The 27047-nt window shown below is 44.1% G+C and overlaps 2 protein-coding genes across 3 annotated transcripts in view; both read left to right on the top strand.

Moving 5' to 3' along the window:
• The window catches only part of GHDC (GH3 domain containing), a 101913-nt gene that overhangs the window by 68066 nt on the left and 6800 nt on the right, over positions 1–27047 (top strand). Inside the window, exons 11-12 of one of the 2 annotated variants that reach the window (XR_012851631.1) lie at positions 2135–2191; positions 3184–3218. The gene's annotated coding sequence lies outside the window, so the exon portion shown is untranslated. Of the gene's footprint in view, positions 1–2134; positions 2193–3183; positions 3219–27047 lie in introns of those variants that run through there. The other variant, XR_012851632.1, reaches the window with a different exon arrangement.
• The window catches only part of LOC142666080 (inactive phospholipase C-like protein 2), a 76099-nt gene continuing 72085 nt past the window's right edge, over positions 23034–27047 (top strand). The window contains exon 1 of the mRNA XM_075845973.1: positions 23034–25044. Coding sequence (XP_075702088.1) covers positions 24805–25044 — 240 coding nt within the window. The 5' untranslated portion in view covers positions 23034–24804. The remainder of the gene's footprint in view (positions 25045–27047) is intronic.

The following is a 27047-nucleotide window of genomic DNA, read 5'->3' as shown; positions in this document are numbered from 1 at the left end:
GAGAGGGGAGGGAGCTGCTGGAGAGAAACAGAGAGATGCTTCTGCAGCAGCTCCTAGTAAGTGTTATATCTCACCCCAGTGCTGGATTCATAGCTACACTGCTCATTACTTCTGTGTAATGTCCTCCATGCTGCTGCTTCTCGGGGTGTGCTACAGAGAGGTAGAAGATCAGGATCTCCTCTTTTCTCTGCGTGCAGTGTATGCGAGACATCATAGCTAGTCTCTTTCCCTAGCTCACTTAAAACTGAAAATTAGAGCATGCAGAGGGGAAAACTGGTGAACCATGCCATATACAAGTCAAATAATGTACAGAAAATGTTATTCCCCCTGTACACGACATCTTATTTATTTTTATTTTTTTGGAAAACAAATTACTTTACTCTACATGACAGTATTACAACACACTTGATCACAAATCCCAACTAAGGGTTCATTAAAGGGGTTTTCCCACGAGGGACATTTATGACATATCCACAGGATATGTCAGATATATGTGATCCCACCTCTGGGACCTGCACCTATCTCTAGAACAGGGACACTAAACCCCGTTCTACCTCTTTTGTGTTCCGGCTGATTTCTGACCATGAAGGAGAAATCGGCGTCGCTCGCTGATATGCGCGGTTTCCGTAAGCCCCATAGAACTTAATGGTAGTTACGGAAACAGCGTAGCTCACATGATACGCTGCTTCCGTAACTGCCATTCACTACTATGGGAGTTACGGAAACCGCATAGCTCAGCGAGCAATGCTGATTTCTCCTTCATGGTCGGAAATCTGCCGGAACACAAAGAGGTAGAACGGGGTTTAGGGGCCCCGTTCTAGAGATAGGTGCGGGTCACAGAGGTGGGACCCGCGTCTATATGACATTTATGACATATCCTGTGGATATTCCATAAATGTCCCTCTTGGGAAAACCCTTTTAAGTTTGGCTGTTCAAATTCACTCCAGCTTGATGGTTGCATGTTACACGCATTGGTACAGTACACTTGACCGTTTCAGAACTTTAACGTAACGACCGCTTATTCTGAAGTCACCTAAAATGACAGCTGTAAGCCATTTTTGGATTAGTTGTGTTCCTATAGGTAATTTGTAAGGTGCTGCATAAAAAAAATGAACTCACTCCTTTTAGCAGCCCTACATGTTATCAGATCACTCCCTGCTAAAGGAAAGAATCCTGATAATTGTATATTAGGGATTTGATCTTTATGCAAATTACTGATATGTTATGGAGATTTAACAAAAGGTGAAGCAACACTATAACACCGACGCTGCAACAATGGTTTAATGCTTAGTATTTCTGAAATAATTTTACTTCTTTTATATACTCTGGCCTTTTAGCAGTTTCAGCATGAGAAAACCGCTTATCCAGTCACTAGAAGATAGTGACATAACTGGGGCATGAAACATTTTATGTCATTACTTCTCAGTGAACTGATTTGCTGCATTTTATTTTTTAAGCAATGATTTACCACCCAAAATTGCTTGAAGGGAGTTATCCTGGAAGGTCCTGAATTGGTACCCAGAGACCGCAGAATGGGGTGCAACTTTCTAGTGTACACCCCACTCCATTACTGATTTCTGCCTAAAACCGCCTACTTCAGGGCCCTAAAAAAAACAAACGTTTTATCCAGACATAAACCTACCAAAGAGACCTTCTAAAAAGACACATACAATATGCTTTCTCCATAGAAACCTATGGACACTGTACAGTATACGTCTGTAGTACTGCAAAAATTGGGTGTGAACAGAGCCAATGGACATTGGGACAGCTATGTAATGCTAGGTGATTGTTATAAAATGGTAGATTGTAGGCAGCATGTTCGGTAGTCGATGTCCTTATACTCACCGTGCTATGCTCTGCTACTATAACCTACCAGAGTGACCTACCTGAAAAGGGCACCCCTGCTCAGGAACCTAGCACTAGGTGGACCTATGCAACCCTCACTTTGTCCCTACGGATTTCATTGGGTCAGAATTATCAGGGGATTTCTGCAGAATACAGGTACAAAACCAGGCCATGGTCCATATCCTGCTATATGCACAAAGGGTTACATGACAAATTCTTTAATGTTTTCTTTACTATTGTTGCAGAATTTTGGCCTGTAATGACAAATCTTTTCCATCTTTATTTGAAGATTGACTTTTTCGGGACAATACTAATGGACTTGGCCTTGAATATAAAGATATAGCAGGTATCTATAGAGAATAGTGCATCTGTAAGGCTATGTACTTTATATGTGAGAGAATAGCTTTGTACACATCTTAACCCATTCCATGGATGTTTATGGCCGGTTAGAACACGTCTGTGTAGGAATTGATTTTTCCTAGTGCTCTGCATTCCACTTTTTTTCTTTTTTTTTCTTTTTTTTTCATTTTTTACACTGCCTGTGCTGTTTCTATGGAATATGCATATTCTCCTTCCACCTGATGATATATTTCATGCAGTAGGGGACAGAGGTTGGCATCTCTAAAACCTGAAATTATGATGTATGTACAAAAATGTCTAAATGTATCAGGAATATGTCATACATAAGAGCTAAAATCTATATACTGCCATACATTTCCTACGCTTGTATTAATCAAATGATGACTTTCTATACTGGTTTATAAATAACAGTGAATGAGGTACTGTACTTTAACTAGAGCCCCTTACTGAAAAGTTTATCTGGCGTCAGCCAGCCGAAAAATGTCCTACTTAAAGGTGCTTTCCAGTGAGAAGAAATTGATGGCTTGTCCTTGGGATAGGCCATCAATAATCAGACATAATCGATAATCGGATATAATAATCAGCACAACACAGCGATCTTTGGACACGCAACCTGTGTAGTGGCCAAAGTCACCTCGTAACCCTATCCTTGAAGGGTTGTCTGCTATGCCCCCCCCCCCCCCCATCTCCTGGCATTGAGCTGATTACAAGGTATCCTTTTGCTGGGTCCCCAATCGATCATCTGCAATCTGTGGGGGAATCTTGCAGTAAGTGCTCAACAACCAAAGGACAAATGAAGCATTACACACGTCATACTGAAATCAATTGTTACCAGTATACTACATTGACATACTCAGTCCTGCAGAGTGAGAGACGCACTTTGTAGCTAGGTTTTCTAAACCAACCCTAGAGGTCAATAGAACTTTTTGTACATATATCACCATATACCAATCATTTTGTTGTATGTATTTATGGCAGGAACAAAAGAGATGCATCTGAAATTCATAGAAAATGTAAGTATTTTTTCTTGTATTCAGGCTGCATTTATTTCCAATACATTTTCACAACTGATAAGAGATGCCCACTTGAGATATTGGATAGTATATTAGGTCCATCAGATGAAATTATTTAGGAGCCCAGCCTGCTGCTATATACAACATATGCGCGTCCCCTGTTATCTACATGGTTAATTCTGCTGTTACAATTGCACGCACAGGGCACACAATATATCAGTAAGGACTGGTAAGGTTAGTGCTGTGGATGAAACCACAAAGTTATAAACTCCAGAAGTAAGTGATCTCCTCCACTGCTTCATATTGAACTAACATGCCCGGACCTTATTATCATGTCAGAACCTGGGCCCAATGGAAGATCCTCAGGTGGGTCAGTCCAAATTTGCTCATGTACACACGTCTTAAAAGACTATTGTCATTATAGTTTTGGGGTCAATATTACTTGATATATAAAGGCCCCTTGTATTAGAATATGTCTTTTGTACCTTATAAATATTAGTACGATGTGTGATGGCAAATCATTCCATATATACATGTCTGAATATTTCTTCTCATGGTTCAAGGAATCAGACTTTAAGATGAATGTGCTTCTTTCTTCTCTCATTAAAATGACAATAAAAAAAATACAAAGGCAATCAAAAATAAGGAAAAAAAGAAAATCTTTCCCTAATAATAATAGTAGGGTATAGGAACTGTAAACTCCCACATCACCCAACTTCTAATCTTATTACAAAACAAACTCTATGTTAACATCCCCTTCATATTGCACTGCTATTGTCCCGGCTGAGGGATTTCATAAACTAAATGGAGGTTGGATTAAGTGGGGAGAATAAATGTATTAAAAATGGAGAGCGAGAAAAATGAAAGCTATTTTGTGAATTGAAAAAAGCAGTTTAAATAAATCCCCATTAATAGAGATTGTAAAACGACTCCAGCCGCTTTCTTTTTGATTACATGGCTGGATACGTTAACCCTTGTGTGGAGGGAGTAGGAGTTTATGCCTCCGAGCAGCGGATCAACCTACTTGGGCTGGATTTATGGAAAATCGCTTTTACCACCTGTATTTCCATGAATGCATTTTAATTGGTCGTCTGTCTATCTTTTAGTATTTTCTTTAATATAGTTATAGCTTATGAGGATTGTGCATTAAAGGGCCATCACATTGTAAACCGGCTCTTCTGTTCTGTGTAAATACATTTTTTAAAGAAATAATGTTAAGAGATTGTTTTGTTTTTAGAAAAAAGAGCCACTCTGTAGGACCTGATGGACATGTCCTATCCTTTGCTCTTTACGGACCGCGCTCCCATACTTTGTATGGGAGCACGTGCCGAAAATGCAAGTGGCTGTGCCCATAATCGCGGACAGTGATTACCGGCTTGGCCGTGTGCATGAGACTTCAAAGGGGTTGTCCAGTTTCTGCAAATTTAATGTTATTTTTTTGTATAATTAAAAGTTATACAATTTTCCAATATTCTTTGTCTTAGTTCCTCACGCAGATCTCGGCTTGTTATACAATCGGAGCATTCATTGTTTACTTCCAGTGGATAAAATTCTGTCCATGGTCATGTGATGCACACACAGGTGCACGGCTCGCTACACTATGTGTATCAGAGCTGTGTCTTCTAATGATCCCAGCACCTGTGTCCATCACATGATGTTTAAGATAGGAAGTCATCCAAAGTTGAGGAAAAAAAGCGATCAGAGATAGAAAATAAGACAAATGCCCTCTGTTGTACGAGATACTGGCCACATGACGGAGGTCAGTTTTGGAGCCAAAGACTAGACATGGGCCAGTATGTTAAAATGATTTGTTTTCTTAACTCTTTGAGCAGAAGAGAAGATTTTTTTTGCACAACATCAATTATTCAGATCTTATCTCACTCGGCACAGACCATAGGAGAAAAAGACCTAACCCTTCTACTGCCAAAAACGTATGTAATACCTCATGACTTTAAACATTTTCTGCAACTAGAATGTTAGGGCTAGAGCGTAGGTCATTGCTTTAGATGCAATACTTTGGGTGCATCACTCGCTTGAATACGGGGAGCAGGAGAAAAAGTTTTACATTCTGGTTCTGTGCATGCATTCACCTCCCCTTGCCAATGAGAGAGAACATGCGCGCTCTGATTCTCAAATTTGGGGGGTCTTTATTTCTATTATAGGGGTTAAAATTTGAGCAGTTACACATCTAATCTCCCCCTGCTCCTAATCAGACCTTTTGTCGACTCTGTGACTCGGATGTTCCCCGGCATCTGCATCATAGATATTTCTGGTCTATTATGTGAAGATGTATGCATGTAGACATACAGCATAAGGGGCATGTATGCACATCTTGAACCTTTTATGAGGTGTTGTGTGTCTCGGGCACTGCTCGAGTCAAACTTTTAGCCTAAAAATGACTTTTTATGGCGTTTTTACACAACATTACCCTTTGACGCATACAGTAATTGTATGCAGGCGCTAATGAGTGTAAATAACTGGGTGGAATTGTTACAATGTGTAAGGTGTCTACTTTCAGAAGATGTATGGGGGTATAATATTAGTTTTATTTCATTTTTTGAGTTTTTATTTCTGTATGTCAAAAGTGTGAAAATTGATTCAGAAGCGAAAAGGTTAAAGAGGTATTCCCACCATAGTGAGTGATTGCATATCACTAGGATATAAAAAATGGGAACTCAGCACTCCAAGGTATTATGCAATAATTGATATTTTATTTCACATATAGCGAAAAGTAGTAATAAAAAAAAAGGGTTAAAGTTTTGGTCTATACCTTCAGACACGGATTACATCCGTGGATAAGGATATGCGGCGCTTGCGACCTCGGTCGCTATTAGGTAATGGCCATTATTATTGCATAAATACTTGGAGTGCTGAGTTCCCATTTTTTTATACATTTTTTACACGCACACTTGAAACACAGAGTGCTGCGGGATCAAGAAAGTACCATATCACTAGGATATGCCATCATTTACGGATTGTGAGAGTTCAACTGCCAAAACCCCCACCAATCTTTAGAATGAAGGGGGCACAGAGGCACTTGCTTAGCCTTTTACTGTGACTCCTTTACAGTGTTTTGCTGCACATTGAGGCTCCCGCTCTATGCAGGGAACCACAACACAGCCCCTTTCACTTTAATGGGGGGGTGTTGCAATTGCCTGCACAGCAGGTGGCTGTAAGCACCACTGTACAGGAGAAAAGATAAAATGACCTTGGTCGCTTCATTCTCCATGTCAGCGAGGGCCCCAGAGGTGGGACTCACACCAATCATATTATTATGGCAAATGTTAGCGGTTTGCCTTTAAAATTATATAATGGTATTACCCCTATGAGGTCCAAAAACGATCACTAATAATAATAATAAAATACACAAAAGGGCTATTTAGTTATTCTTCTGCTTCCTTTTCACCTAAAAAGCAGGATGACAAACTTCCATGCACGGGAGAACATTTAAATCCTTAAGTATTAATGATTCATTTAATCAGCTATGAACAACATTTTTATTGTTCGTTTATTTACTTTATTTCCTGTTACATAAATGCCGCGTATTCCATGGTGATGCATTCACTCACATTCGTCAAATGTTTTGCTCATTTACACGGGGCAATTATCGTTATGAACGTCTGTAATTGTTTGGATCTGAACAATTATTGCTTTATGTAAAAGTGCCTTTAGGCCCCATTCAGACCTTGTGCTTTGAGAGAGTTTTTTCTGCTGTGGTATTTTGTGCCTATAGCTGGCACTTTTCTGCTGCTTTATAGGAAAAATAGAAATTGAGACTATGGCATCCAAGATCCTTTGGTGTGTTTTTACTCATGGTACAACATATTTACATCAAGAAACAGTTCTCTGAATATTTTCAGCAGCCACAAGAAAGAGTGCCCTGCCATACAACGTCCCACATGTCCTCTCCACCAGGTTTTTCATTATCCATTTATCTGAATTGCACCATCTAATATTGCACTAACACTGTCACAGCTGCTGATGGGGAGATGTTTGGCTTCTTAGGCTGGGTTCCCACGTAGCGGAAACGCTGCAGAATTTCGGCAACGGAATTATGTGCGGAAATTCCGCAGCATTTACAGTAGCAGCAAAGTGAATGAGATTTTGCAAATCTCATGTCCGCTGTGGAAAAAAACCGCACAAAAGTCATGCGGAAAGTGTTCTGCGGTGCATGTTTTAATTTCGCAGCATGTCAATTTATGCTGCATATTCTGTGCGGAAATGCTGCTTGTTTGGCCCATAGACTTCAATGGGGAGCAGAAAATCCACAAAGGAAACGCAGTAAAAAAGGCTGAAAATCTGCAGGTGCACATAAATATTGGTTAAAGCAAAGTATAACACTTAATCCGCAGGTAAAACTGCTGCGGAAAAAACGCAGCGTTTCCGCAGCAATATGACCAGGAAAAACTCACTATTTGGTGCAGATTTCTGTGACCAATTTACCAGCGTTTTTCTAGAGATTCTGCTGCAGATAATCTGCAGCGTATCCTGTGTGTGGGAACATACCCTTACAGTGTCCGTTTCAGTAGCCGGAGCTGTGGTGATCAGCTGATTGTTGGGGTTACTTCCTACTTCTTCTAAAAATGTTTTTATCTATCATTGCTATATGGTCTATTCTATGTTTCGTCCTCTTTTTAGGCTACCGTCAGTGCAAACATTCTCTTGCACATTCCTAAAAAAAAGCCCCTGATAAAGACACGATCCGGATATTGTCCTGGCTAGTACAGAATCCATTGCTGTAAGGCAGCTATGCCACCTCTATGGAAATAAATGTACCTCAAACATATGGCTAAAGGCTTATCACATAATCCTTACATGCCGGAAAACATCTATACACCTACACCATGACTTCTTTGCTCAGATACTGAACACTTAGGCCTTATTCACACAACCGTGATAAACGGCCGTTCTTTTAATGGCCGTCACACGGTCATATTCAGAACAATGATGTTCTATGGGTGTATTCACACGGCTGTTTTTTTAATGAATAATGGCCGTCAAAAAATAGGACATGCCCTATTTTTAACAACCGTTAAAAATGGATCTGTGACATGGGGATTTGCAAGGGAACTACTAGTTCCCATGGCGTCATCACCTTCGCAGATCCCGCGAGACTAGCGACCAGACCAGGAGGTCGGCACTGCAATGGTGAGTATGTGTCATCGCGTCGCCGCAGAAGACGAGAGGCCTTACCTGAAGAAGACAGCGCTGCATCGGTGCGTATGTAGGGCATTCATGTCGGGCTGTGTGGCATCATATACAGGGGGGCTGTGTGGCATCATATACAGGGGGGCTGTGTGGCATCTACAGGGGGGCTGTGTGGCATCTACAGGGGGGCTGTGTGGCATCTACAGGGGGGCTGTGTGGCATCTACAGGGGGGCTGTGTGGCATCATATACAGGGAGGTGTGTGGCATCATATACAGGGGGCTGTATGGCATATACAGGGAGGCTGTGTGGCATCATATACAGGGGGTCTGTGTGGCATATACAGGGGGTCTGTGGCATATACAGGGGGTCTGTGTGGCATATACTGGGGGTCTGTGTGGCAAATACAGGGAGGTGTGTGGCATCTACAGTGTGGCTGTGGCATTACAGTGGGTCTGTGTGGCATCTACAGGGAGGCTGTGTAGCATCATATACAGGGAGGTGTGTGGCGCATACAGGGGGTCTGTGTGGCAAATACAGGGAGGTGTGTGCCTGACAAACCCCATAGAAGTCAATGGATCAGTTTTTAACGGCTGTCAATACATGTAACAACCGTTAAAAATGGATCTGTGACATGGGGATTTGCAAGGGAACTACTAGTTCCCATGGCGTCATCACCTTCGCAGATCCCGCGAGACTAGCGACCAGACCAGGAGGTCGGCACTGCAATGGTGAGTATGTGTCATCGCGTCGCCGCAGAAGACGAGAGGCCTTACCTGAAGAAGACAGCGCTGCATCGGTGCGTATGTAGGGCATTCATGTCGGGCTGTGTGGCATCATATACAGGGGGGCTGTGTGGCATCATATACAGGGGGGCTGTGTGGCATCTACAGGGGGGCTGTGTGGCATCTACAGGGGGGCTGTGTGGCATCTACAGGGGGGCTGTGTGGCATCATATACAGGGAGGTGTGTGGCATCATATACAGGGGGCTGTATGGCATATACAGGGAGGCTGTGTGGCATCATATACAGGGGGTCTGTGTGGCATATACAGGGGGTCTGTGGCATATACAGGGGGTCTGTGTGGCATATACTGGGGGTCTGTGTGGCAAATACAGGGAGGTGTGTGGCATCTACAGTGTGGCTGTGGCATTACAGTGGGTCTGTGTGGCATCTACAGGGAGGCTGTGTAGCATCATATACAGGGAGGTGTGTGGCGCATACAGGGGGTCTGTGTGGCAAATACAGGGAGGTGTGTGCCTGACAAACCCCATAGAAGTCAATGGATCAGTTTTTAACGGCTGTCAATACATGTAACAACCGTTAAAAATGGATCTGTGACATGGGGATTTGCAAGGGAACTACTAGTTCCCATGGCGTCATCACCTTCGCAGATCCCCCGAGACTAGCGACCGGACCAGGAGAAGTCGGCACTGCATTGGTGAGTATGTGTCATCGCGTCGCCGCAGATCCCGTGAAGACGAGAGGCCTTACCTGAAGAAGACAGCGCTGCATCGGTGCGTATGTAGGGCATTCATGTCGGGCTGTGTGGCATCGTATACAGGAGGGCTGTGTGGCATCTACAGGGGGGCAGTGTGGCATCATATACAGGGGGCTGTGGCATCTACAGTGAGGCTGTGTGGCATAGTGAGGCTGTGTGGCATTACAGTGGGTCTGTGTGGCATCATATACAGGGGGTCTGTGTGGCATACACATGGAGGCTGTGTGGCATCATATACAGGGAGGCTGTGTGGCATCATATACAGAGAGGTGTGTGGCATCATATACATGGAGGCTGTGTGGCATCATATACATGGAGGCTGTGTGGCATCATATACAGGGAGGTGTGTGGCATCATATACAGGGAGGCTGTGTGGCATCATATGCAGGGAGGCTGTGTGGCATCATATACAGGGAGGCTGAGTGGCATCATATACAGGGAGGTGTGTGGCATCATATACAGGGAGGCTGTAAATCGTGTCTAGGTGAACATGTGACCTTCCTTTGGGTGTTTTCAGGGGGCTGGGACAAAAAAAGCCTGACCAATGAAATTCATCAGTTTTTTTAACAACTATGAAAAACTGATGCAAAACGGATGTCAAACGGCCATTAAAAACGGACTGGAAATGGGTGAAAATATAGAGACAAACTGATGCAAAACGGCCATGAAAAACTGCCAGTTGATCAGTTTTTAATGGACATTTCTTTTCACGGTCGTGTGAATGTAGCCTTAATAGGTATATTTTTTTAGCCAACTGATTAGATGAACATCTTGAGGGGTATCTGTCTACTGTTTATTCCCGCTCCCAAAAAAAATAAACATGCACGCTCAGCCAACAGAGCATGCATGGCATGATTATGGGGCTTTGGGGGAAATAGCTGCTGTTTGTTCCAGCAGCATGACCAGCTTTAGGGCACCTTAAGGGTAAGTTCACACAGTGCGGATACATTGTGTAAAGGTACACAGCGTATATGCTCTGGCGGTCACAGGGAATTCCGGTCGAAAAACCGCACCAAATTGTGGTGCGGTTTTTCACCTGGAATGTCTTCTGCGAAATCCTGCAAATTAAAAAAAAACACGGCTATACTTACCATGGCGATGCATCCCTCTGACGTTCTGTAGCCCTGGGATGACATTACATCCAATTTGACCGCTGCAGCCTGTGATTGGCTGCAGTGGTCACATGGGATGAAACGTCACCCCAGGACGTGTTTTGCATCTTTTCCTCCAAAAAAATCACAGCATCTGCTATTTTTTGCGGGTTTTACCTTCCCATTGAATTCAATGGGGAAAACCCTCCACACAAAAGCAGCGATTACACAAACACAATTGACCTGCTGTGCTTAAAATTAACGCAGGTAAATTTCAGAGGGTTTTTCTGCTTATCATTTACGTAGGGTTTGGATGAGATTTGTTCAAATGTCATCCACTTTGCTGCTACTGTGATCTGCTGCGTATTTTCCACAACGAGATCCGCAGTATTTACACTACGTGTAAACCTAGACTTGGTGTGCTCACAAATGGCGTACTTGCATTGTATTTCCGCAGCATAAAAATACGCTACGGAAAACACATACAGGTTTCTCTAGTTCTTGTGTTGCAGAGTATTTTTACGATAAGTGTACATTGAAGTTTTATGGAATACAATGCAAGTAGGCACCCTTAGGGCTTGTCCACACGGAACTGATTTCCTGACAAATTTCCGCAGCATTAATGCATTAATTAGCAGACAATTTGCTTAGGACAATCCCTTACTGTGGAAAATAGTGCAGGTTTTTTCAAAAACATTATGATATTGATATTTCTTCATCCTGTGATGTCATTTCCACCTCCTGTAAGAAATTATGCAGTACATTGTAGTTTGCTGCGGAATTGTTGTTTTTCATTCATTTCTTTAGGGGGAATAATGCAGGAATTCAGTCCACTTTCCACATCATTAATAGACCTGCTGCGGAAATAAAATTACGCACCGCAGGTGAATTTCCGGACTGAATTTTTCTGCACTGTGAGAATGACATTTGTTAAATAACACCCACTTTAATTCTACTGTATTACGCTGCATATTTTCCGCCCGCAATTCCGGATGAAAAATACGCAGCAATTCCGTTACGTGTGGACAAGCACTTATGCTGAGTTCTCACGTCGCGGATTTGCTGCGGATCTCAGCCTTTGCATTACAAAGGGTAAATCCGCTTAAAAAAATCAAATCTCTTCTTTTAATTTCTTGTTCCTAGAAGAGAATATCTCTGTACGTATGGCACCTAACGGAGCCTGTAAGACAGCACATGGAGGCCGTGTGGCACTAATCTGTGCACACAAAGCTGCCCTATGGTGATCTAGGTTTGGTTCACTTGAACCACAGGAGGGTCTAGGTCTTGCAGCCCTCTTGCACACGACCGAGTGCCACTCGGGAAGTTTTTCACGGCACCCGATAGTTTACCCGAAATAGTTTACCCGAAATTTACGGACGGTCTGCGAAAATGGGTGTTTTATTCTGCCGTCCGTAGCGTCCGGCAGAAAAAAATCACCGCCTGGAATTTTTCTGCATTCTCCCGGAACTTTGCACTGCGCATGCACCAATATGTACATGCGCAGTGCAAAGAAATAGTAGGCCACGGCCTGGCATATTTTCAAATTCTGCTTGACTGTGGAATCTCAAAATAAGCTGCCAAGTGAGGTCGGTTCCAGGAGTGGACCAATCCTGTCACCTGACATCACGTCAGCGACATGAAGTCAGATGACTTAGGTCAGGTGACTGGACTGGCCCACGTCCCGCCTGACACCGACACCAGTCAGAAGAGGACCTCCTGTCTCCTCGGTGAGTCACGTCAGGCAGAGCGGAGAGTTTGCACTTTCCAGTGAGGCGCTATTTACAAGGAGGTGCTCTGTGGAGCTATTTTACAAGGGGGTGGGCTGTTTGGAGCTATTTACAAGGGGGCTGTGTGGAGCTATCTACAAGTGGGAGCTGTGCAGCGCGATCTACAAGGGGGAGCTGTGCGGTGCTATCTACAAGGGGGGGGGGGCTATGTGGCGCTATCTACAAGGGGGCTGTGTGGCGCTATCTACAAGGGGGAGCTGTGGAGCTATTTACAAGGGGTTGGCTGTGCGGCGCTATCTACAAGGGGGGGGGGCTATGTGGCGCTATTTACAAGGGGCTGTGTGGCACTTTTTACAAGGGGGGGCTGTGTGGAGCCATTTACAAGGCGTAGTACAGCAGCAGCGTGTGTGGGTGGGATTTAAACAAATGTCAGCCACACGCAGCGGAAAATATCCGCCGAAGAAAAACACCTTCATAACTTGACCTGCGGTGCGGTTTTTGAAGCCGCAGTATATACATTTTTGCTGTGGAATCACTGCTCTTGTGTTGTGGGTTTTCCCCATTGAATTAAATGGGAGGTAAAACTAGCAACAAAGATCTATATGTTGCGACTTTTGCAGCGGAAGGCCGGGCTAGACTGAGAAGAGACGCGTCGCCATGACTACAGCTGGGTAAATATAAACTTTTTCGTTTTTCTAATTTCTGTAGGATTTCCGCTGATTTTTCATGTATTTTTTTTAGCCAAAACCAGGAACGGAGCCTAAACAGAAGAAATTATAAAAGGAAGGCCTTACAGGTCTGCTTTCCTGCATTCAATTCTGGTTATGGCTTTAAAAAAAATACATGCCAAATCTGCACTGTGTGATCAAGGCCTTAATCTATGAGGAAAACAAACTATGTCTCTCCATAGGAAGTCGGCGGCACGGTATGGGGGCATAGATTTTTATGGATGCTGTTCTGCACATCCATACCGCAGGGATCTGTAATGCAGTTGTGTGCATGAGTCATATAACTTTACCTAAAAAGTATAAATATCTGCACTGAGACTGAGATGTTTCCAATGTACAATATAGAAAAAAATCTGAATCCCGATACCAGATCTGCAACAAAAGTAAATCATTCTAACCAAATGGAAATACAGAGGAACTAGTGGCAGGAGATCATGTTCTCTGAAAGAGATGATAGATATATATATATGCATGTTGCTCTCCTATGTGTACATTATCTTGTCAGTTATTGATTAGTCCTTTAACCCCTTCCCTCTTTGGCCACTTTTGACCTTCCTGACAGAGCCTCATTTTTCAAATCTGACATGTTTCACTTTATGTGGTAATAACTCCGGAATGCTTTTACCTATCCAAGCGATTCTGAGATTGTTTTCTCGTGACACATTGGACTTTATGTTACTGGCAAAATTTGCCCGATACATTCAGTATTTATTGTGAAAAACACCAAAATTTAGCGAAAAATTGCAAAAATTTAGCATTTTTCTCAATTTAAATGCATCTGCTTGTAAGACAGGCAGTTATACCACACAAAAATGTTGCTAACTAACATCCCCCATATGTCTACTTTAGATTGGCATCGTTTTTTGATCATCATTTTATTTTTCTAGGACGTTACAAGGCTTAGAACTTTAGCAGCAATTTCTCACATTTTCAAGAAAATTTCAAAATGCTATTTTTACAGGGGCCAGTTCAGTTGTGAAGTGGCTTTGAGGTCCTTAGATATTAGAAACTCCCAATAAGTCACCCCATTTTAAAAACTGCACCCCTCAAAGTATTCAAAACAGCATTTAGAAAGTTTCTTAACCCTTTAGACATTGCGCAGGAATTAAGGCAAAGTAGAGGTGAAATTTACGAAGTTCATTATTTTTTTCCAGAAATTCATTTTGAATCCATTTTTTTTGTACCACAGAAGGTTTTACCCAAGAAATGCAACTCAATATTTATTGCCCAGGTTCTGCAGTTTTAGGAAATATCCCACATGTGGCCGTAGCGTGCTACTGGACTGAAGCACCGGCCTCAGAAGCAAAGGAGCACCTAGTGGATTTTGGGCCTCCTTTTTATTAGAATATATTTTAGGCACCATGTCAGCTTTGAACAGGTCTAGTGGAACTAAAACAGTGGAAACCCCCCAAAAGTGACCCCATTTGGGAAACTACACCCCTCGAAGAATTTATCTAGGGGTGCAGCAAGCATTTTGACCGGCCAGTTTTTTTGCAAAAATTTTTGGAACTAGGCCATGAAAATGAAAATCTACATTTTTTCAAATAAAATGTAGGTTTAGCTAATTTTTTTTCATTTCCAAAAGAACTAAAGTAGAAAAAGCACCACAGCATTTGTAGAGCAATTTCTCCCGAGTAAAACAATACCCCACATGTGGTAATAAACGGTTGTTTGGACACACGGCAGGGCTTAGAATGGAAAGTGCGCCATTTGGCTCTTGGAGCTCAAATTTAGCAGGAATGGTTTGCGGAGGCCATGTCACATTTGCAAAGCCCCAGAGGTGACAAAACAGTGGAAACCCCCAACAAGTGACCCCATTTTGGAAACTATACCCTTTGAGGAAATTATCTAGGGTATAGTGAGCATTTTGACCCCACAGGTTTTTTGCAGAAATTTTTGCAAGTAGGCTGTGAAAATGAAAATCTACATTTTTTCAAATAAAATGTAGGTTTAGCTAATTTTTTTTCATTTCCACAAGGACTAAAGGAGAAAAAGCACCATAAAATTTGTAAAGAAATTTCTCCCGAGTAAAACAATACCCCACATGTGGTAATAAACGGCTGTTTGGACACACGGCAGGGCTGAGAAGGGAAAGAGCGCCATTTGGCTTTTGGAACTCAAATTTAGCAGGAATGGTTTGCGGAGGCCATGTCACATTTGCAAAGCTCCTGAGGGGACAAAACAGTGGAAACCCCCAACAAGTGACCCCATTTTGGAAACTACACCCCATGAGGGAATTATCTAGGGGTAGAGTGACCAGTTTGACCCCACAGGTTTTTTACAGAACTTATTGTAACTAGGCCGTAAAAATGAAAATCTACATTTTTTCAAAGAAAATGTAGGTTTAGGTATTTTTTTTTCATTTCCACAAGGACTGAAGGAGAAAAAGCACCGCAACATTTGTAAAGCAACTTCTCCCGAGTAAAACAATACCCCACATGTGGTCACAAACATCTGTTTGGACACACGGTAGGGCTCAGAATGGAAGGAGCACCATTTGGATTTTGGAATGGTTTCTGGGTGTCATGTCATATTTGCTGAGCCCCTGTAGTACTAGTACAGTGGAAACACCCCAAAAGTGACTCCATTTGGGAAACTGCACCCCCTGAGGAATCATCTAGGGGTATAGTGAAAATTTTGATCCCAAAGGTTTTTTGCTGAATTAAGCCATGAAAATGAAAAATATATTTTTTTTTCCAACAAGATGTAGTTTTAGATACACATTTTTCATTTTTACAAGGAATAGAGAAGAAAAAGCACCCCAACATTTGTAAAGTAATTTCTTCCGAGTACAGTAACGCCCCATATGTGGTTATAATCAGCTGTTTACATATATGGGAGGATTCAGAAGAAAAGGAGCGGTATTTATCTTTTGGAGCGTAGATTTTGCTGGAATGGTTTGCGGACGCCATGTTGCATTTGCAAAACCCCTGATGTACCAAACAAAAGTGACCCCGTTTTAGAAACTACACCCCTAAAGGCATTTATCAAGGAATGTAGTGAGAATTTAGACTCCACAGGTGTTTTTCAGAAATGAATACGCAGTGGATTGTGCAAAGTGAAAATTGCAATTTCTCCACTGATCTGCCCATTCACCGCACAAGATGTTGTGCCCCTAGAGAATCTTACCCCATAAATTGTTAAGCGGGTTCTCCCGGGCATGGTAATGCCTTACTTGTGGCCATAAATTGCTGTTTGGGCACACTGTAGGGCTAACAAGGGAAAGACCGCCATTTTGAGCATGAATTTTGCTTGGTAGTAGTTCTGTTTGGGGTTTTGCTGGTATTTCAGTTTATAATGTGGTGGCATATGTAATCTGTGCGGAGTATATCAGGGCATAATAAGAGGGTATAATAATGGGGTAAATAATACAATTATCCATAGATGTGTGTTACGCTGTGAAGCGATCCGTTATGCACAGGCCGGTGTCACACTGATAAACGGTTTTCTTTCTTATCCCCCTTTTGTAACACTCTGCACCTTTTGGGGACTTTTTCTCCTTCGTAGTTTGGGAAATATTACTGGGAACGTTTTGCGCTGGTATAATACGGGCACCCTCGCTTCCAGCGGATGTGCTATGTCCCTGCCCTTTCCTAGTTCCTAAATACTAGGGCCCTGAAACTGAAGGAATGTTCCCCTCCGGCCTGCGCATTGAGATGTTTTTTCATCACCGCATTACTAGTGCCATAACTTTTTTATTTTTCAGTAGATTGAGCGGTGTGCGGGCTTGTTTTTTGCGAGACGGGCTGTAGATTTTATTGGTACCATTTTAGAACACATACGACTTTTTGATCACTTTTTATATCATTTTTTGGTAAAGGAAATTACCAAAAACAAGCAATTCTGGAATAGTTTTTTATTGTTTTTTTTTCTCTGCATCCACAGTGCGCCCTAAATTACATGTTAGCTTTATTCTGCGGGTCGATACGATTACGGCGATACCAAATTTATATAGTTTTTTTTATGTAGTGCAGCTTTTGCACAATAAAATCACTTTTTTTATAAAATCATTTGTTTTCTGTGTCGCCATATTCTAAGACCCATAACTTTATTATTTTTGCGTGCACAAAGCGGTGTCAGGGATTATTTTTTGCGGGACGGATTGTCGTTTTTTATTAGTACTATTTTGGAGTAAATGTGACTTTTTGATCACTTTTTCTAGCATTTTTTGGAAGGAGATGTGACCTAAAAACAAAGATTCTGGCGCTGTTTTTCATGTTTTTTTTTTACCGCGTTCACCGTGCGGGATAAATTACATAATAGTTTTGTAGTTTGGGTCGTTACGGACGCGGCGATACCAATTATGTATAGTTTTTTTTATTTTTACGGTTTTTCCCATAATAAAAGACTTACTATGGGAAAAAAGTCAGTTTAGCTTTATTTTTATTTGAAATGTGTGTGTTTTTATTGTTTTACCACATTTTTATTTACTTTTTTTTACTTTTTTTACTTGTCCCACTAGGGGACATGAGGGCCTGATGCCCCGATCGCTACTCTAATACACTGCACTACATACGTAGTGCAGTGTATTAGCGCTGTCAGTTATTCACTGACAGCAAGCCTATGAGGACACGCCGCAGGCGGGTCCTCATCGGCTCCCGTACAAGGCAGACTCGGACGCCATTTTCTGGCGTCCGATTGCCACAGCAACCCAGCGATTGGGTGATCGCTATTGAGCGCAGCATCTGAGGGGTTAATCTGCCGGATCGGAGAGTAGTTCCGGTCCTGCCAGTTACATGAGGGTGCCAGCTGTATAATACAGCTGTCACCCCGCGGTGATGGTGCCGGCTCTGCTTCTGAGCCCGCACCATCACTGTGCCGTATATATATACGGCGCTTTGCGGGAAGCACCTCCCGACAGCGCCGTATATATACGGCGGATGTCGGGAAGGGGTTAATTGCTTCACTCATTTCAGCCCTGGGCTATGTTTATTGGTTAACCCTATGTCGGCCCAGTGCATAAGTTTAATATGAATAAGTAATAGGCAGCCTTGTACACGTGGTGCAGATTTTGCATGTATTTTTTAAGTCAAAACCGAGAATGGAACCTAAACAGAAGAAATATATAAAGAAAGGACTTATGAGGGTATGTCCACAAGACCTGTCCCGAAAAACGTCTGAAAAATCAGAAGCAGAACACCTACAAACATCTGCCCATTGATTTCAATGGGAAATACGCCGTTTCTGTTCCGACGGGGTCTTTTTTTACACCTCACTTTCAAAAAACGGCACGTAAAAAGAAGTGCATGTCACTTCTTGAGCCGTTTTTCATTGACTATGGAAAAACAGCTCCAAAAACGGCCATGAAAAATGCGAGCTTGATTAAAAAAAATGCCTGAAAATCAGGAGCTGTTTTCGCTTGGAAACAGCTCCGTATTTTGTTAACCGTGTGAACATACCCCAAGTCTGCTCTTCTGGATCCAATTCTGGTTTTGGCTTAAAAAAATGCAACAAGGACTTAGGCTGGGTTCACACGACCACATTAACGTCCGTAATGGACGGACGGATTTCGGCCGCAAGTCCCGGACCGAACTCGGTGCAGGGAGCCGGGCTCCTAACATCATAGTTATGTACGATGCTAGGAGTCCCTGCCTCCGGCAGGACAACTGTCCCGTACTGTAATCATGTTTTCAGTACGGGACAGTAGTTCCACGGAGAGGCAGGGATTCCTAGCATCGTACATAACTATGATGCTAGGAGCCCGGCTCCCTGCAGTGAGTTCGGTCCGGGACTGCCGGCTGAAATACGTCCGTCCATTACGGACGTTAATGTGGTCGTGTGAACCCAGCCTTAACCCCCAGTTATACAGGACTTCATTGAGTTAAATGTTGGACAGATGGACAAGCGCTCTTAGAACACATGCCCACAATGCATATTGCGTGCAGATTTTCCTGCCGGCAAATCTGCAGCGTAATACACGACCAGCAAAGTAAATGAGATTTCATGTAATCTCATTTACACATTTCAGAATTTTTCCGCAGGTATATTGACTTGCGGTCCATATTTTAAAATCTGCAGCATGTCAATTTATCTTGCGTTTCCATCTCAGAATTGTACCTGACAAATGTATAAGAAGACGCACAAAAATCTGCACCTGTTTACGCATCATAATGTAAAAAATGCATATAAAACACCATTATGTGCCGATGTTAACTGCGGAATTGCCTGCATTTATCTGGGGTTTTGGATTTTCCGCACCAAATTACGCAACGTGTGCATGTATGTTTTCAATCTTGGTCTATTGTATGTGAACTGTATGATCAGGACATACAGACAAAATCAGGACAATCTGAGAAAAATATAAGGTTGTGCACCGGAGGCATTCACTGCTGCATGGAAAAAAGTTAAATAATGGTCATGTCATTACAATAGCGTGAGGAAGAAATAAGTGGCTGCTAGACACTTCTGGCATCATTTATCGGTCGCCAAAATAAAGAATTGGACCAGTTTAAATCCAATGGCCACAGGGATACATTTGTGGACCAATTGGCAGTCTCTACAAATGTTGCACCTTTAGTCAATCCCATCACAATTGGAGGGATACACCATAAAAAAATATCTAATGTCTTTAACCAGCTCAAGAGGGTATCATCCAATAAGGCTGAATTCAGAAGTCTTTTTTTTCAGCTGTGGATTTAATGCAAATTTGTGTCAAAATTTGCAACATGCTCTGATTTCTGCACTGATTATACCGAAAACTCCATCCACAAGAGTTGTACTGTAAACTGCCACAGAATTGTGGTACACATTCCACAACGCAAATCTGACACATCTTAATGTTCTCCTTGGGGTACACACAAACGAAGGGTATATGTACCCTACAGGTAGTCCTATTGACTTCCATTTTGAAGTTGGAGGAAAGAGGGTTGAGAAGCGTCTGGACACCTCTGGGATAGAACTAAAAGACCAGCCGAAAAATCCAACATGGCCAATTCTGTTTGTAGTGTAGTGGCATGTCCCAATGTATTCCGTTTTATGGAGTTCTAATCCCCTTGAAGCATTGCTTCCGGAGGAGACTACAGTGGCTCATGGAGGTGGCACACAGAGTGTATTACAGACCTCTGTACAGCCGTATAGTATTGGTGCATGGACATGTCCGTGATGTGCAGCTGATTTATGACATGCACACAGGCAAAGAGCCTGTACGGCTAATTTAGTATTAACCTGTGCAGGCTCTGTCGGCCTTAAAACAATACTTCTAGGAGAGAATACCTCTGAACAGTATGAAGTCCCATACAGCAATTTTTTATTTTTTTTTGTGGGGGGGGGGGGGTTTGTACAGAGGTTTTTTTTCATATCAATCTGGCAGAAAAAATATTGCATCATGTTCCAGAGGTACAATAGAGAGCTTATGCACCTCTATGAAAGCCCCAACTTGGGTCTGTGAAAAACGACCATAATACAGCTGTGTGCATGGGCCCCAACAGATACACTTAGGGTATGTGCACACACAAAATAAAAACGTCTGAAAATACGGAGCTGTTTTCAAGGGAAAACAGCTCCGTATTTTCAATCAAACTCGCGTTTTGCAGGGCCGTTTGTGGAGCTGTTTTTCTATAGTCAATGAAAAGCGGCTCCAAAAACGTCTGAAGAAGTGACGTGCACTTCTTTTTCGCGGCCGTTTTTTACGCAGCCGTTCTGAAAAACAGCCGCGTAAAAACCACCCCGTCAGAACAGAACGCCATTTTTCCCATTGAAATCAATAGGCAGATGTTTCGAGACGTTCTTCTTCCACTATTTCAGCAATTTTTCGGGACGTTTATGGCCCGAAAAATGGCTGAAAACGCTCTGTGTGAACATACCCTAACACTATTGATCTGGCTGTAGCTGCGGCCGATGTCACTACAATCATTGACGACCATGTAGTAAGGGTTCATTCAGATGTTGCAGTTGAGTTGCAATTAAAACCGCTTACAAAACCTGCATCTGAAAACCGCATGCCTTGTTAGGGTATGTTCACACAGAGTGTTTTCAGCCGTTTTTCGGGCCGTAAATGTCCCGAAAAACGGCTGAAAAATCGGAAGCAGAACGCCTCCAAACATTTGCCTATTCATTTCAATGGGAAAAACGGCGTTCTGTTCCGACGGGCTGTTTTTTTCGCGGACGTTTTTCAAATGGGCCAAGTAAAAAAACTGCCGCGAAAAATAAGTGCGTGTCACTTCTTCAGCCGTTTTTGGAGCCGTATGTCATAGACTCTATAGAAAAACAGCTCCAAAAACCGCCACTGGCTTAAAAAACTTCTGAAATTCAGGAGCTGTTTTCCCTTGAAAACAGCTCCTTATTTTCAGACGTTCTTGAGTTTGTGTGTGCACATACCCTTACTGCGATTTGGTGCGCTTTTGGATGCAGGTAACCTCAACGTCTGAATTGACCCTTAGGGTATGTTTACACGATTAACAAAATGTGTCTGAAAATACGGAGCGGTTTTCAAGGGAAAACAGCTCCTGTTTACCAGAAGATTTTTGAGCGAATCGCGTTTTTCAATAGTCTATGAAAAAACGGCTCCAAAAACGTCCCAAGAAGTGTCCTGCACTTCTTTTGATCAGGCGTCATTTTACGGAGCCATATTTTGACAGCGACGCATAAAATGACAGCTCGTCTGCACAGAACATCGTAAGACCCATTGCAAGCAATGGGCAGTAAAACGCCTCCATTACATCTGAAAAGAGGTCGTGTGCACATACCCTTACGGTTTGCCAGATACAGCAGGGAGAAGGGGGGAAAAACCGTCCTCCAACTGTCTGCTAATCGGCCAATTGCAGTGCACACTAAGGCTATGTTCACACTGTGTTTTTTGACGCGGAAACTGCGCCAAAAAACTAGTCAAAAACGGCCCGAAAATGCCATTCATCGCGGGAAAAAGAAGCGACAATCCCTATCTTCGGGTGTTTACGCCTCTGACCTACCATTGACTTCAATGGGAGGCAGAGAAATCGTATTTCGCGGCGTGCAGGGAGAGGAAAATCTGCCTCAAACTTCCAAACGGAATTTTGAGGCAGAAGTTCCGCCTGCAAAAAACTCTGTGTGAACATAGCCTTAACCTGGCCATATATTAGCGGTTTCAGACGGCCGTTTTCTGAATGACTTGTCGTTCGTGGTTTGTTCTGTGACAGTTGTCATTCTGGATGAAAATATAAGTTAAAAAAAAAAACTGCAAATTGCCAATTGATGTCTGCCTTGATCTATGGCCTGGTCGGGGCTTCTATTAATAGAATCCGCATCTGTCGTTTTGTCATGAACGATTTTCCAAGGAGCGTTCCCGACAACGACCGGAAAACACCACAGATCAACGTTTCTAAAGACGTTTGTCTACGGTTCGCGTCACAAAAAGGCGCCGACAGTCGGTAGAAAATAAAACTGCCTTTTTGGAATTTCAAAATCCGTAGTATGGCCAGCCAAAGTTACAGCTGACTACTGGCTAAACAATGACAAATCAAAATTTGGACCGGTTGTCGATCATTAGTCATTTGCATGAAAGAACATGAAAAATAAATATGCGAAAATTTAGGTTAAACACTCGATATTGACTGTTTTCACCGACATTTATTAATCTTGGGTCTATGGGCAGCGCAATGTCAGTGTGGAGTATATAGCCGTGATAATCCAGACAAGCTATCCCTGTAATGTAACAGGAATGGCAGGAGATCCCAGTGGCGGTGGAAGGGTTAATGTCGGCAGTGACGGGATGTATGCGGTGTGGAAGGCTGTGGCAGTGCAGGGGTTAATCGTGCGGACCCCGGGTGCAGCACATGTGAGTGAGGAAGTCCCAGCGCCGAGGACGGGGAAGGGGGCGGCTCTACACAGACACGGGAGGCTGGAGAGACGCTGAGCCGGCTGCAGAGCGAGCACCCCGGGCAATCCTGCCGAAAGCACACCGGGCGGAGCGATGACAGCAGAGACCCTCGCAGAGGAGCTGCTGGCCGGGTAGAAGTATACATGGCTTGGGTCCCGCGGCTGACAGACCCCGGATCTTCTACACACTGCGACCCACCCTACACAGAGGATCATCGGGAATCCAGAGACATTGCGGCGCTGATCTCCACTGATCCAGGGATCTTACTGCACAGATCATCACTAAAGCTCTGTTCCTGCAGCACAAACGCTGCTAACTCGTTAACCCTATAGCACACATCCCGACCAACCCAGCTGACCCTGCAGCACAGATCCCTACTAATCCACTGACCCTGCAGCACAGATCCCTACTAATCCACTGACCCTGCAGCACAGATCCCTACTAATTCTCTGACCCCGCAACACAGATCCCTACTAATCCACTGACCCCGCAGCACAGATCCCTACTAATCCACTGACCATGCAGCACAGATCCCTACTAATCCACTGACCCCGCAGCACAGATCCCTACTAATCCACTGACCCCGCAGCACAGATCCCTGCTAATCCACTGACCCCGCAGCACAGATCCCTGCTAATCCACTGACCCCGCAGCACAGATCCCTGCTAATCCACTGACCCCGCAGCACAGATCCCTGCTAATCCACTGACCCCGCAGCACAGATCCCTGCTAATCCACTGACCCCCGCAGCACAGATCCCTGCTAATACACTGACCCCGCAGCACAGATCCCTGCTAATCCACTGACCCCGCAGCACAGATCCCTGCTAATCCACTGACCCCGCAGCACAGATCCCTGCTAATCCACTGACCCCGCAGCACAGATCCCTGCTAATCCACTGACCCCGCAGCACAGATCCCTGCTAATCCACTGACCCCGCAGCACAGATCCCTGCTAATCCACTGAGCACAGATCCCTACTAATCTACTGAGCCCGCAGCACAGATCCCTACTAATCTACTGAGCCCGCAGCACAGATCCCTACTAATCCACTGAGCACAGATCCCTACTAATCCACTGAGCCTGCAGCACAGATCGCTACTAATCCACTGAGCCCACAGCACAGGTCCATTCTAACCCTCTGACCCTGTAGCACAGATCCCTACTAAGCCACTGACCCTACAGCAAAGATTCCTACAACACAGATCCCCAGGAACCCTTCACACCAGTTCACTGATCCCACAGCACAGATCTGGCAATAGAGACCAGCAGCCACCAATGCAATGATCCCTCTGCAGTGATTCCCACGTATTGCTGAGATTCCCTGTTCTGATTCCTCAGCACAGATTTCCATTCATTTACCCTGCAGTGTGCACAGATCTACAACAAGTTGAGCAATCTGACAGTACAGTGATACATGGCATAGGTCCAGATGCCAGTCGACTTCTCAGGTAGTTGGCTCCCTACACACATCTCAGGATTTAGTAGGATGGAGATCCCCATCCCTTTCCTCATGTGGGCAGTGTCAGTGTGTTTACACATCTAGCAGTTCATTTCCTCAGGACCAGCATGCCAGGCTGAGGCACTGAGTCTTCTCACTATGGCAGATGGACGGGACTCGTCAGCCTGTGCTGCTGCAGCTGCTGCTGTGGTTGGACTTTTAGGGGTGCAAGATGGAGGTACCTTTATTCCAGAGGGGCTCCATGTTCCTGATCGTGGAGGAGAGGAGCTGGTGCTGAATGGAGGCTGCTCAGAGGACAGTCCACAGTCTGGGAGGAGCAGCAGGGACCACTCAGGAGAAAGAGGACAGGGGACTGTGCGTACTACTGGGATAATGAAGGTAGGACCAACCAGCTCCATGAAATTTAGACATGTTGTCTTGTAATTCTGCATACATCCAAATACCTTGCTTTCAATATACTATAGACCAGGGGTCAGCAGCCTTTGGCATTCCATCTGCTGTGAAACTACAATTCCCAGCATTCCCTGATAGCCTTTGGCTGGAATAATAAAGCCTTTGGCTGTCAGTGCATACTAGGAGTTGTAGTCTCACAGCAGCTGGAGTGCCGAAAGTTGCTGATAGACCCTAGGCTGGGATTCCACTGTGTTTTTGCGGCTTTTTCTGCAATTTTGAACTGCAGCAAAAAAATACATCGTAAAAACTGCGTTAGTAAACGCAACATTATTCACCTGCATACAAAATTGGAAAGTATGGGGGGAATTTATCAACCTTTCTGCGCCAGTTTTCTGGAGTAAAAACAATCACAAAAGGGCCCAAAAGACTCTCTTTGCGGCATTTTTATGCAAAGGGAAAGGGTTTCACAAAAGGGGACAGGGCCACAGCGGCTCCACTAATTTATTATAGCTTACGAAAACCAGCGTAAATTATAGCAAAAATCTATGCCAGCTAGATTTCAGTCTGTGGGGCATAACAAGGAACCACATGCCATGCCTCCTCCCCCTGTCACCTACAGCTCCCTCTCCGTGCCGCGACTCATTCAAGGTACTAACGCTGGGCATTAGTACCTTTGCGACACAGCACTCACTGTCAACAGTGCTCGTATGATAAATACTGAGGCTGCCCCGCGTCAGTACATTGAATGAGCTGCATCATTAAGAGGGAGCCATAGGGGACCTGGTGAAGAAAAGTGGAAAGAGAAGAAAAACTGTAAGGTGTGATTATGTATTATTATTATTATTATTATTTTTATTTTTTTTATGTAATGGGAAGGGGGTGGCTGAATGGGGAGCAGTCATTACGCCAACCACAATTATGGTGCACGGCCAGCGGTAAGATAAGACACATTTATTAAGAAGCATTTGCATCTTACTCGAGCGTAGTGGTTATTAAGACTGGCTAATAAAATGCCAGTCTTAAATCTGCCCCTATATCCCCAACATGGCAATACATCCGGGGGGAACAACAAGCAGAACTGCACATGAACTCTACACGGCACTCAACCAATTAAGGTACTGACAGCCTAACCGAGTGTGTGTATAAACGCAGGTAAGAAACGCCCTGTGGAATCGCAGACTAAGGCTTTATTCACACGACAGGGTCCGAGTGTCGGCCGTTTTTCCCGGCCGGTTTGCATCCGTTACTATTCCGTTCCAGGCCGTGTTGTCGTTTTTAACGGCCGATTTTGACCCATTTTGCATCCCTTTTTTTTCCCTGTCCGTTTTAAAATCGGCTGAATTGCATTTGTAAATTTTTGCCACACACTGCCCTCTGTAGATAATGCCACACACTGCCCTAGATAATGCCACACACTGCCCTCTGTAGATAATGCCACACACTGCCCTCTGTAGATGATGGCACACGGCCCCCTGTAGGTAATACCACACGGCCCCCTGTAGGTAATACCACACGGCCCCCTGTAGGTAATGCCACACAGCCGCCTGTAGGTAATGCCACACAACCCCCTGTAGGTAATGCCACACAACCCCTTGTAGGTAATGGCACACAGCCCCCCCCCCGTAGGTAATGGCACACAGCCCCCCCCCCCCCCCGTAGGTAATGGCACACAGCCCCCCCCCCGTAGGTAATGGCACACAGCCCCCCCGTAGGTAATGGCACACAGCCCCCCCGTAGGTAATGGCACACAGCCCCCCTTTAGGTAATGGCACACAGCCCCCCCTGTAGGTAATGGCACACAGCCCCCCCTGTAGGTAATGGCACACAGCTGCCCCCCCCCTGTAGGTAATGGCACACAGCCCCCCCGTAGGTAATGGCACACAGCCCCCCCCCCCCGTAGGTAATGGCACACAGCCCCCCCCCCGTAGGTAATGGCACACAGCCCCCCCCCCGTAGGTAATGGCACACAGCTGCCCCCCCCCTGTAGG

The sequence above is a fragment of the Rhinoderma darwinii genome, chromosome 13 (assembly GCF_050947455.1).
Source record: "Rhinoderma darwinii isolate aRhiDar2 chromosome 13, aRhiDar2.hap1, whole genome shotgun sequence".
In the NCBI taxonomy this organism is placed as follows: domain Eukaryota; kingdom Metazoa; phylum Chordata; class Amphibia; order Anura; family Rhinodermatidae; genus Rhinoderma; species Rhinoderma darwinii.
The sequence above is the reverse complement of the archived record's forward strand: the minus strand, read 5'-3'. Positions and strand labels throughout refer to the sequence as shown.